We start from the raw sequence: 12,870 nt of genomic DNA, 5'->3' as shown, positions 1-12,870 counted from the left end.
CATGGTGCCGTTTACTGTGATTAGGTTCCCTGGTCCATTTTCTGAATAGCACCTCCATAGCATCAGGTTCCCACCACCATGTTTGACAGTGGGGATGGTGTTCTTTGGGATGAAAGCTTCTCCTTTCTTTGTCCAGACGCCTTATCTGAATCGTGTGTCGTATCTGAAGAAGTGGCGTCCTCCTTGATCTGCATCCTTGGAACCCAGCAGTGTGCAGTGTCTGTTGGACTGTCTGCTTCGAGACATTGGCTGTGTCCCAATTCAGCGACCGCACGCTTTGTAGTACGCATTTGTAGACCGATTACGTCACAGCGACGCGACGAAGGGTGTCCCAATTCGAAGTGTACTCCAAATGCGGTCGACAAATGTGCAGTTCATTTCCCCAAATTTGAAGTGTGGGCTGTATCCCAATTCAGGGCCTGCAGCCTTAAAAGACACCATGCTGAGAACTGGCTTTGGACTTTCAAGTACAACATTATACCAACAACTTCAGATGAGACATCCTTACTGGTGTAACATTTTCTCAGCGAATGTTTGCTTTTCCCGTTACATGGTGGTGGTAATACACAGCACTTTTATGTTTTTATTCTGAGTGGTGGGTGTGAAGATATCTTGCCAGTTGCCCGGCAGCTCCCTTTGAAGTGAAGAGGGGATGTTATGCGTCAGGTTCTGGGGGACGCGTTTTGGGGGGAAGGGCTGGGGTATGTTTTCATTTCCTCCTTGGGATGATGAATCCTGCTATGTTTGGAAGGAGAAGGGCTGAATCAAATTCAAAGATCTTTATATAGATGGAAAATTTGCATCATTTAATCAGCTTAAGCAAAAGTTCAATTTACCGCCTTCACATTTTTACCGTTACCTACAAATCAGGCATTTTATGCAATCCAATATGAAGAATTACCAAGATGTTCCACATGAACATTTTTTAATGTGCTCCTGAGCCCTCCTTACTCCAATCGTTTGATTTACACTATTGTACATTTGTTTGATGACAGCATTGAAGTGCAGACTACGAGGATAAGAGACGCTTGGAGGGAGGAATTGGTTATAGAAATATCAGAATCAATGTGGGACAAATGCTTATCAAAGATTCATTCCTGCTCTGTTAACAGCAGACATCAGTTAATACAATTTAAAATTGTCCATCGGCTACATTACTCCAAGGTTCTACACAAAATTTATCCTTCAACTTCCCCATATGTGACAGATGTAAAGTATCAGAGAGCACATTGGCTCACGCTTCCTGGCATTGACCAACTTCTGGTCCTAAATATTTGATTGGTACTCTAAAGCTTACGGGATCTCCATCTCACCCAATCCAGAAATTGCAGTTTTTGACTGTGCACGTTCCAGATTATGGATACTTGTAGTTTCTAATCTCTCTTTTTTTGTCCTTCTCTATTGATTATTATTGTGCTATTTCTTGTCCTATTATCTCAGCACTTGAGCTGTATTTGTTTGTTGATGGGTTTCTATGCTGGAAAAATTAAAATAAAATATTGAAAAAAATTGGCAAAAACATTCAAATGTACCTGTTTTAAGATTTCAGTGTTTTTAAAAAAGATAAAGTGAGCTATCAACAGAACGCAAAACAATTTCATCCTGTCACTTAAAAAGAGATTAACTGACATCAGGCAACACTTTACTATGCAATACCACTTTTCTACCACAAGATGGTGCAGTGACTATTTAACCAGGTAATTCATTAAGAGAAAATCTTGTTCACAGTGTCGGAGAAAAGACAAACCCTCCTGAGTAATGCAGATGAAGCTTTCTGTTCACCTGAAGAGACTGGTATCTTTATTTACTCTTTAGAGGTTTTCACAACACAGCATACACGAAATACAAATGACTGTTGTGGAAGCTGCTAATGTCAGTACGGCTTGAAATATCCATGAAAACTATGTGAGTTCCTCATCTTACGCCCGGGAACATGAAGTAGAACAAAAGAACAGCCAGAAGATGCTGACGACCAAAGATGAATGGCTCTTCAGATCTGATCTGCTGCAGTGAGAGTCTGCTGCGACGCCCACAGTGACAGGAAACACCAAAACTGTGTACAAAAACACACTTCTGCACACTGCTCAGCTCCACTGGGGGCGACATCATCCAGTAGGCGGGGCTCTCCTTCTGCACTGTGTTCAACCATTGTGTCAATAATAAGTGCTGCTGTGAAGAGAACAATTCTCAGACTGAATGTTGAACATCAGCTAGTTTCTCCTGTTGATTTAAACCTTGTTGTACAGATGGAACATTGGCTGTGGATTATTCTTGCTGCTCTTTTCTTTGGTGAGATACAAACATCAACATGTTTCCTCTGCTTAAATAAATGTGTGAGTCTGATTAATGGTGAGTTTTTAATCATGTTTATTGATCCATCTCTTCCTCTGCATGTTCTGTTCTTCCTCAGAGTGTAAAGGAGAAGACAAAGTGATCCAGGAACAAGGAGATGTCATTGCTGCTGAAGGAGACACAGTTACACTTTACTGCAAATACGAAACAACTTCTACATATGCGACATATTTGTTCTGGTACAAACAAGATGTGAACAACTTTCCAAAGTATGTTTTAAGGCGAGACAGTACGGGAGCTGAAGAGAATGCTCGAGAGTTCCCGAAGGACAGATTTGATGCTGAGCTCAACCAGACATCAGTTTCTCTGAAGATCCAGAAGCTTCAGCTGTCTGACTCTGCTGTGTACTACTGTGCTCTGCGGCCCACAGTGACAGGAAACAGCAAAACTCTGTACAAAAACCTTTGGAGCAAAGACAACAGAATACTCCACAACATCCACTAGAGGGAGCCACACACTGTTAAACCTCTGATTCTTGTGTCATTGGACTGATGACAAAGACAACAGAGAAATGAAGCAGTAAAGATCAGAGACAGAGACAGAGCTGCTGTGGAAGCACAAAACTATTTGATTGGCTGAGCTATTAAACTGGCCCCGCCCACTGATCTTGAGCTCATCCAATGACATTATTTGTTGGTCATTGTGCTGCAGTGGAAGAACATTGTTCATGTGCTGTCTGTCTGGCTTTAATAACTCCAAAGACATGTTGCTGCACCTCTTTTTGCTTCTATCTCACATTATAGGTGAGTTTAAGAACAGGGATTAAAGTTTAGTTGAAGCTGCTGCATTAAGCAGATATACAGACTGCATTTCACTACTTTTCTTCTTTCTTTTTCCAGGACTAACAGCTGGAGACTCAATCACTCCTCAACAACCTGAAGTCACTGCAACAGAAGGAGAATCTGTCAAACTCACATGTAGCTATGAGACGAGTGATAGTGTTGCTGTCCTTTATTGGTACAGACATGATTCTGACCTTCAGGCTCCTCAGTTTATACTCAGGAAATATGGAAAAGGGAGCACAGCTGAATATATTCCTGATAATCGATATCGATCAGAAACATCACCAACATCAACTAATCTGACCATAGCAGCCCTAACCCTGGCAGACACAGCTCTCTACTACTGTGCTCTACAAACACAGTGATACAAAGTGTAGAAGAGGCTGTACAAAAACCTGAACACAGATATCTGACTACTCTTCAAAGAGGAGGGAAGTGGTATTCAAAGCACAGCTTCATATCAGATGGATTCTGCTAATTCCTGTTTTATCAGAGTCACTGTGGTTACAGCTGCTAATGAAACACTGTGGGAGGATTCACATGAGCAGCAAATCCACATCAACCACAAACCAACACTTTATATCAGCATCAACAGTCAGGAGGAAACATCGTCGCTGTCTGTGGTCCTGAAATTCAAAGCCTCTGAAGTGTAAATGTTGTGAAGCTGAAGGAAAGAGATTCACTTCCTGGTTAAATAAAGGATAACATTAATTCAGTATTTCTTTTCTCAGTGTTTGTTCCAGAGTTGAAATGAAGCCTGATGAAAAATAAAAATGTATTAAAAGTCTTTAATTTTTGTCAACATACTGCAGGAAATGTTGATTCAGGTATTAGAGGATTGGAGGTTGCAGATTATCTTTGAGTTCCTCCAGCAAAGTGGGAATAATCGACACTCTCAGTGTGTTCTGATCTGATCTTCTGCTGGGATTAAAAATAGACGAACACAATCAAATCCTCTCCTCCTTAAACTTTACAGTCTGATATGGAAACTTGTGCAGACGCTTGTGCAACGAGACCAGCTGTAAAAATCACCGTGTGGATTTCTCTAACGTGTCGCTGCAGCTCGCTGGATTGTTTAACACCAACAGATGGTTCACTGCTCCAACAGACCCTGAAAGTTATTTTCTGTGGCTCCACCCCCTGATTTACTCAGCCAATGAGATGGTATCCTTTATGGATTTGACATAAAAAATGTACTGTTGACATTTATAAAGGGAGCTCAGTGAGAAGATTGATGTAAGAGGTGGAAACTCCTGACCTGACCCTCAGTTCTTACCTGTGCATTTCTGGGAGTTGCTTTCTCTAAGCGCACTACACTGGGAGGGGAATATTTAAGTCAAGCACACAAACTGATTTACTATTATTTTCAACACACAGTCTCTTTGTGCAGATATTTTACAAAGACAAGAAACGCGTCTTATACTTTGCGCTCGATATGGCAGAGTTAAAGCTGCACGGAGATTTAAGAGCTCATGCTAGAAGAGTGAATGCCAACAAAGATGTGATAAAAGCTTACAAATAACCAATTCACCCAACTCTAAATGTGCTCACTGTACTCAGCTCCCACTCTGTGTGGTTTATGTCTATGCTCTCCATTATTCTCCCGTTCAGCCACTCATTCATTGAACCCATCTCCTCCACATCTCCACCTCACCCAAATCAGTCAGAGCACCATCCGAGCCTAAATATTCATCTTCACCACCAGCAGCATCTAAAACGCCGGGAGTCCCGTCCTAGATTCTGTCACTGCTGGGACTCCATCAGAGTCCAATCTCCAAATACACTGATTAACTTCTCCATCTCAGAAAATCACGTTCAGTTCTTCCAAGTGATCTCTCCTTATTGAATTAATGTCACGTCTAAAGCACCAAACAAACACAAAACACAGCAAATGAAAAAAAAAAATCTACTGGAGACTCGAGCTGGCAGAGCGCACACAATCAACCCTGAACTGAGTCAGAGTGAAAACATGAATTAGAAAGTTCTGAATCAAATACAAATTATAACCTGACATAAAATCACAAAAATATGCTGATGACATATTTTGATGCAGTTTAGTTTAAGACATTTTCTTCTTTGCCAAACAGAAACTTTGGGGCTCTCTTGGGTTCCCACTCTGATAAACACCAAATAGCAGTTTTCAGTGGAGAGTCCACAGTGTCAGAGTTTGAAGAGGAGGCATTAGATCATCTCCACAGTGAGCATGCAAATCTTTGGTTCCTAAAGAACTCAAAGGGTTGTTCGCTATGCATTTATCCCTCAGGGTCAGACTGTCAGCACATTCCACTGTAACGTCCTGCAGCGTCTGAGGGAAACATGCAGCACAAACCACCTGAACCTTGGAGCGTGCCGTCCATACAAGATGTGGGTCAGTTTCAAAAAGACATAGTGGAGAGATTATGAGGCCGTATTCAAACTGTTTTAATTCCCTTTGTCTGCAGTGAGATTATTATTCACAAGTGGAAACCATTTAAGCTGCCAATCATCCCAGGTGAGGAAGTCCCAGCAAATTCATCCCAAGGTCTGATCATGTGATGTTCAGTGAAACTGCAACAAACCCAAGAGCTACAGCTCAGACTCTGCAGGCCTCAGCAGGTTAACACAGGATGTACAAAAACACAAGGTACTGGAAGATTTTTCCACATGGCTCAGCTCCACTAGAGGGCGACATCATCCAGTAGGCGGGGCTCTCCTTCTGCACTGTGTTCAACCATTGTGTCAATAATAAGTGCTGCTGTGAAGAGAACAATTCTCAGACTGAATGTTGAACATCAGCTAGTTTCTCCTGTTGATTTAAACCTTGTTGTACAGATGGAACATTGGCTGTGGATTATTCTTGCTGCTCTTTTCTTTGGTGAGATACAAACATCAACATGTTTCCTCTGCTTAAATAAATGTGTGAGTCTGATTAATGGTGAGTTTTTAATCATGTTTATTGATCCATCTCTTCCTCTGCATGTTCTGTTCTTCCTCAGAGTGTAAAGGAGAAGAAAAAGTGATCCAGGAACAAGGAGATGTCATTGCTGCTGAAGGAGACACAGTTACACTTGGATGTACTTTTGCAAGTCAAACAACACCCACCTTGTTCTGGTACAAACAAGAAGTAAACGCTTACCCAAAATATATCTTGCGGAAATTTCTCTCTGGAGCAACAGATAAAGCCCCAGAGTTCCAGGAGGACAGATTTGATGCTGAAATCAACAAGACATCAGTTCCTCTGAAGATCCAGAAGCTTCAGCTGTCTGACTCTGCTGTGTACTACTGTGCTCTGCGGCCCACAGTGACAGGAAACAGCAAAACTCTGTACAAAAACCTTTGGAGCAAAGACAACAGAATACTCCACAACATCCACTAGAGGGAGCCACACACTGTTAAACCTCTGATTCTTGTGTCATTGGACTGATGACAAAGACAACAGAGAAATGAAGCAGTAAAGATCAGAAACAGAGACAGAGCTGCTGTGGAAGCACAAAACTATTAGAAGAAAAATAACTTTATTTATAAAGAACATTTTCTAACAATGTCGAACATTTACAGTTTGTTTGTCTTCTGAAGAAACAGAAACAAAACTGCTTCAGCTGTCAGATATCACCACTCCGACATCTGAGCTCATAACCCACAAACAACTGAGACACAGTAAAAAAGAATAACAGATATTTCAATCAGAGTCAGATATCGTCTTGTATCCTCTGGTTTTCAACAACACTCAGAATCCAAAGTGATGGAGGTAAAGTTTGTGCGACTCCGTCACAGGAGAAAATCTCAAAGGCTGCAGATGAAGACCATCAGCTGACAAAATGCTCCTCCGCTTTTTTAATATTTGAATGTATTGTTATAAATTTACACAGTTGTAATAATATGACAAAGAAACTGCTGTAGAAAATCACTGAAAACATGCTGAACTCAAAGGTTGATTATAGCGTTATTAGAAAAGTTACAAAACCCTTCTTCCAGAATCGCAAAGCAATCTCCCAAAACTAGAAACTCCCTGAAATTCAAAAGGTCAAAAGAACGTTATCACAGATATATCAGCAGAAATGAGCATCCTCTGAAGGGTGGTGCTGGCCTTCCTTAGTGATCGGGTGAGGAGGTCAACTGTTCATGAGGGACTTCTTACAAAAAAAAGAAAAATGAACAGATATTATCAGAACAAATGCTGCCAATCAGAATAGTTGTTGGAGTAGTGTAAAGGTGTTTGAAATACGGTTTTCCCCACAAAACTTTCAGCACTACGACTTCTGCTGTTTGTGGGTCTTCATGTGCAACGACAAATGATGACTCTGGCGGAACATTTTCCCACAGGTTTTACAGTGATACGGTTTCTCTCCCGTGTGGATAGTTTTGTGGCTTTTAAGTGACGTTGACAGAGTAAATCTTTCCCCGCAGGTCTCACAAACATATGGCTTCTCTCCTGTGTGCATTCTCATGTGGCGCAGAAGGTTACAGCGTGTAGTGAAGGTTTTCCCACATGCTTGGCAAGGATGAGGCCTCTCTCCTGTGTGGCTCGTGGTGTGGATTTTAAGCGACCCTGACGTTGTAAATCTTTCCCCGCAGGTCTCACAAACGTGAGGCTTTTCTCCTGTATGGCATCGCATGTGGCTCAACAAATTACTACCTTGACTAAAGGTTTTTCCACACGTTGTGCAAGAATATGGCCTCTCACCGGTGTGGATTCGCTGGTGGGCCATCAAATTACCACTTTGATTGAAAGACTTCCCGCATGTTTTACAAGAGTATGGCCTCTCGCCGGTGTGGATTCTCATGTGGTTCATCAAATCACTGCGTTGAATAAAGGTTTTCTCACACGTTTTGCAAGAATGAATCTTCTCTCCCGTGTGAGTTTTTGTGTGACGCAACAAAACGCTCTTTTCACTAAAGGTTTTCTCACACGTTTTGCAGGTATGATGCTTCTCGCTTGTTTGCATTCTGTGACGTGTCCTCTTTTGAGACTTTTTCTTGAAGGCTTTTTTACATTTTCTTAAGGGAAAACCATCTCCTTTCAAAGGCTGTTTACCTGTATCAGTGTTACACTTATCAGCTGGCATGGGAGAGCTTTCTGTATCATTGCTCTGACTTCTGCTTCTATTTCCAGTCGAACCTGAATTGACATTCCTGCTTCCTTCCCGATCTTGGCTCTCAGCTACAGCAGAGCTGTGAGCAGCGAGCTGGTCACTGTCTGGTTCTGCTTCACTCTGGTTGCTTTCCCCCCAAGTAACAGTCACCTTAAAAATGGTATCATTCTCTTCCTTCACTACAACCTGCTCGTCCTCCTGACTGCTGCACAGTTCCTGCTGTTCCTCTGTACTCTGAGGAGGTTCTGGTTCCTCCCGGTCCAGTCTGGAGCTCCTCTCCTGGTTACAAAGCTGCTGCTCAGGAAGAACCTCCTCCTTACAGATATGCTGCTGTGCAAGGTCTGGAAGGACAGAAAGAGACAAGAAAAATAAACAAACACGGTTATGACAATAGGACATCACCATATATTCCTATTACTTAGTCAGCGTGTCAATCACCGTTCATTGTAGCAAGTTAGGGTTTCAATCCCAGCTGTTGTGGCAGTGCAGAGTACTGAGAAGCAAGGTTTCTTTCACTTTGTAAAAATGGCTCCAAATTAATGGATGTCTACACTAATTCAGTATTTTGGACTAACAAAACCAAGATGCCCCCCTCCCAATGATGAAACTAACTGACCACCGACTCGTTTAGTAGTACTCAAATGTAAATTATTTTCCTGGTTCATTACAAACCACCAGTGCAGTGCTGTGAAATAAATGCACTGTGATTAACCAGGTTTTTTTCCACTGCCAACATGCAGGCCTCGTTACTGCCAGACCTGCTGAATGAAAAAAAAAGAAGAAGCCATCTGACAAAGTGATTCCAGCGAACTACAGCAAGAGCCAACGTGAACCTTCCTCAGAGGAGCCGGCCTACCAAAATCTCTTCAAGAGCACAGCAACAACTCATCCAGGATGTCACAGAAAAACAGAACAACACATAAAGAACTTAGCTCAATATTCAACAGCAAGACAGAATCTGGGAGACCAAACGAGACTAAAGTTGAACTTTCTGGAAGGTTTGAGTCCCGTTTTAAGTGATGTAAAACTAACACAACATTTCAAAAAAGAACGTCATAGCAACAGTCAAACATGGTGGTGGCAGTGTGATGCTGTGGGGCTGCTTTGCTTCTGGGTGACGACCAGAAAGCCCTGACGGAAAATCCCAGTCCGACTTCAAAGTCTTAAAGGATTTCCGCACCGTTGTAAACCTTCCAAATGCTGAACTGCAAAACTTTGGAACAGCTTTCTGCCTCCACTCTTGAGTCACTGGCCTTATGTAAGCATCTCCTCTTCATGTAATCTTTGTGTTTTGTCTTGATCTAATCAAAATGTAACTTTTAAAGAAAAAAAATTCTTAAACACAAAAAATATCAAACTTTTTTGAGTACAGTCGAAGGTCAAAGTCAAATAAAATTAAGATTTATATGGAATCTAAATTAAGGCAAAAAATGTACCTTTACTCTGTTTTCTTGGAAAAGTTTCTGACATTAAGTTTTTGTGCTGCTGAGAAGAGCACAAACATCAATTAATATTAATAATAATTCAGTGTCAAACTAACAACCCTCGGGCCCGTGGCTCAGAGTTTATTGGTTCATGTACAATTTTACTGACTTGTCAAAAAAGCTTTTATTTGCATATTTTAAAAATATTAATGCAATTTAATTGATACAATATTTTATATTATTTCACTTTTAATTTGAAAAATGTTATGAAAGCCTAGAAATGAATACGGTGGATTACACCCCACGCCCCCCTGCAGACTTAAATCTGGAGGCTGTGAGGACTTAATGTTGTTTATTCACACGCTGCTCCTGAATCTGTTTGTATTGCAGGTCTGTGTTTAGTTGCTAAAGTGGATGAAATGCTCGTGTTTACATCATTTAACACATCGGCGTGCAACAGAGCCGTGCATTAAACGAAGCATCAAAGCAAAGGTATGTATGTCTGTACCCATTACAGGTACTGCGCTGCAGTGGTTTGTATCATATCTATCTAATAGACTCCAGTTTGTGCATGTAAATGGAGAGTCCTCTTCACACACTGAGGTTAATTATGGAGTTCCACAGGGTTCAGTGCTAGGACCAATTCTGTTTACATTATACATGCTTCCCTTAGGCAGCATCATTAGAAGACATAGCATACATTTACACTGCTATGCAGATGACACCCAGCTCTATCTGTCCATGAAGCCAGATAACACACACCAATGAGTTAAACTGCAGGAATGTCTTAAAGACATAAAGACCTGGATGGCCGCTAACTTTCTGCTTCTTAATTCAGGCTGGACGACTGCAATTCATTATTATCAGGATGTCCAACAATCTCACTGAAAAGCCTTCAGCTGATCCAAAATGCTGCAGCAAGAGTCCTGGAAGGGACTAGAAAGAGAGAGCAGATTTCTCCTGTTTTGGCTTCCTGTTAAATCCAGAATTCAAAATCCTGCTCCTCATATACAAGGTCTTAAATAATCAGGCCCCATCTTATCTCAATGACCTTGTAGTACCATATCACCCTATTAGAGCACTTCGCTCTCGCTCTGCAGGCCTACTTGTTGTTCCTAGAGTATTTAAAAGTAGAATGGGAGGCAGAGCCTTCAGTTTTCAGGCCCCTCTTCTGTGGAACCAGCTTCCAGTTTGGATTCAGGAGACAGACACTATCTCTACTTTCAAGATTAGGCTTCAAACTTTCCTTTTTGCTAAAGCATATAGTTAGGGCTGGACCAGGTGACCCTGAATCCTCCCTTAGTTATGCTGCAATAGACGTAGGCTGCCGGGGGATTCCCATGATGCATTGGGTGTTTCTTCTTCACTCACTGTGTGTTAACAGACCTCTCTGCATTGAATCATTAGTTATTAATCTCTGCCTCTCTTCCACAGCATGTCTTTGTCCTGTCTTTCTCTCCTCACTCCTCACTGGTCTGCAGATGGCCCCGCCCCTCCCTGAGCCTGGTTCTGCTGGAGCTTTCTTCCTGTTAAAAGGGAGTTTTTCCTTCCCACTGTCGCCAAAGTGCTTGCTCAGGGGGTCATATGATTGTTGGGTTTTTCTCTGTATCTACTGTACAATATAAAGCGCCTTGAGGCAACTTTTGTTGTGATTTGGCGCTGTATAAATAAAAGGGAATTAAATTGAATTGAAGAAGGGCTCTAAAAAGATTTAAGAACTTGGAGGCCCCTAACATTCATTCACCAGCATGGTCACAGGGCGTCATCTGATTGCTGGAGTTTTTTCTGCACTACTGTAGAGTCTTTGCCTTACAGTATAAAGTGTCTTGATGCGGTTGCTGTTATTTAGCGCCATATACATTGAACTGAAATTAAAAATTGCTCTTTTGATCGTCTTATGTGTCCATTTTGGCGCTGGTTGATTATATTGATACCACTGTGGATTTATTTTGCCCGAAAAATCGCTACAGAACAAACGTCACAGACTCACCTGTCCTGTGCAGCTTGATTTGGGGTTTCCAGGTGATATCCAGCAGTCTGCGCTGACGGTCGATCTCTTCCTCGTACTGGACGATCGTTTTTTCAAACTCCAAGAATATTTGTTCAGCAGCAGCAGTTAGTCGCTCGTTGATGAACTCTCTCAGATACTGAACTGAAGGCATCGTTGCTGCCGCAGCTCACACACTCAGCTCACACACTCAGCTCACACACGACACAACACGACACAACCGACCTCCTGCTGAAAAAAAGATTAGCGTCTCTCCCCCGTTTACTTCCGCCTGGTGCCACACGGTGAAGTTCCGGCAGAAGAGGAGAGTTGCCTTTTCGTTCCGCTTCGTAATGCTCGAACGTGTCTGTTTCTCTTGATCCCCAAACACTTTTATAACCACCATAAGTTTTCAGTTTCTGTTTTTCTCCGTTGCTGTGAGGGTCCATGCAGAGTGTATCCGGTCAAATTTCCACCAAAATCAGAAATAAATAAATAAACCAGCAGAGAGTTAGAGACCACAATCAAATTAGCTAAAATTCCACTGGTACTGAACGAGTTATTTCTGCTCATTATAAAGGAGAAAAGTAAAAAAAATAAAAGTCAGCCTGTTTATTGTATTTTGCTTTTATCTGTGTTTTTTACTTCAGAGGCAGCAGCAGGATCTATGACTGCTGTGCTTCTCTGACTGGGTGGACTGAGGTTTTCTGAGGGTCCCGGATGATCTCCATCACCTTGCTGTTTTCATTTGTTGGAAATTAAAGTTTTGAAATAAACTCTGCCTGAATTAATTATCCAGTTGTTCATTATATTTGTTCATTAAGTGGGTCACAGATGGTACTATTGTTTCCATCCAGGTTTCTAAAAACCTTATCAGTGAGCTGCTGATTAAAGGAGCTGATGATGTGATTTTTAGCCTTTGAAAAATGAAAATGATAAGTTTGTGATGACCACATCTTTAAAGTCCTAGGACCTGGCGTCCACATATGTGGACATCACATTTTGGGTTATTTAAACCAAAATACTCAATTTTGCTCTACAAGGGCCTGATATCCACTTACGAGGACGTTATACTGCCACTGTTCTATCGACATTTTAAACAAATATCCTCATATGTGGCTCTGATTTTTCTTAGAAACAAAAATCAGGTTTAAAAAAATCTGGTTATTCTTTGTTTTTACATTCATCAGGTCCCAATCAGCCCAAATATCAAAGAGAAATTAAAAACGCTGCTGTGGAAGAGTTCGGGTCTT

The 12,870-nt window shown here is 41.6% G+C and overlaps 2 protein-coding genes across 2 annotated transcripts; one reads left to right on the top strand and one right to left on the bottom strand.

Moving 5' to 3' along the window:
• Positions 1-2,152: 2,152 nt before the first annotated feature.
• LOC146552833 (uncharacterized) lies at positions 2,153-6,489 on the top strand. The gene is made up of 5 exons (XM_085255063.1): positions 2,153-2,289; positions 2,411-2,766; positions 5,398-5,502; positions 5,796-5,988; positions 6,110-6,489. The coding sequence occupies exons 1-5, from the start codon at positions 2,247-2,249 to the stop codon at positions 6,487-6,489; spliced, it is 1,077 nt and encodes a 358-aa protein (XP_085111189.1). The 5' UTR covers positions 2,153-2,246.
• A 120-nt stretch (positions 6,490-6,609) lies between these two features.
• Positions 6,610-11,914, bottom strand: LOC146552832 (uncharacterized). The gene is made up of 2 exons (XM_085254303.1): positions 11,621-11,914; positions 6,610-8,547 (listed from the first exon to the last, which is right to left on the bottom strand). The coding sequence occupies exons 1-2, from the start codon at positions 11,790-11,792 to the stop codon at positions 7,364-7,366; spliced, it is 1,356 nt and encodes a 451-aa protein (XP_085110429.1). The 5' UTR covers positions 11,793-11,914; the 3' UTR covers positions 6,610-7,363.
• Positions 11,915-12,870: the final 956 nt, after the last annotated feature.

This window comes from Mchenga conophoros, linkage group LG18 (assembly GCF_057382185.1).
Source record: "Mchenga conophoros isolate Kocher_MC1m ecotype Shallow Benthic linkage group LG18, M_conophoros_male_GT1.1, whole genome shotgun sequence".
NCBI classification, from domain to species: domain Eukaryota; kingdom Metazoa; phylum Chordata; class Actinopteri; order Cichliformes; family Cichlidae; genus Mchenga; species Mchenga conophoros.
Note: the sequence above shows the minus strand (reverse complement) of the source record. Positions and strands in the feature narration are given on the sequence as shown.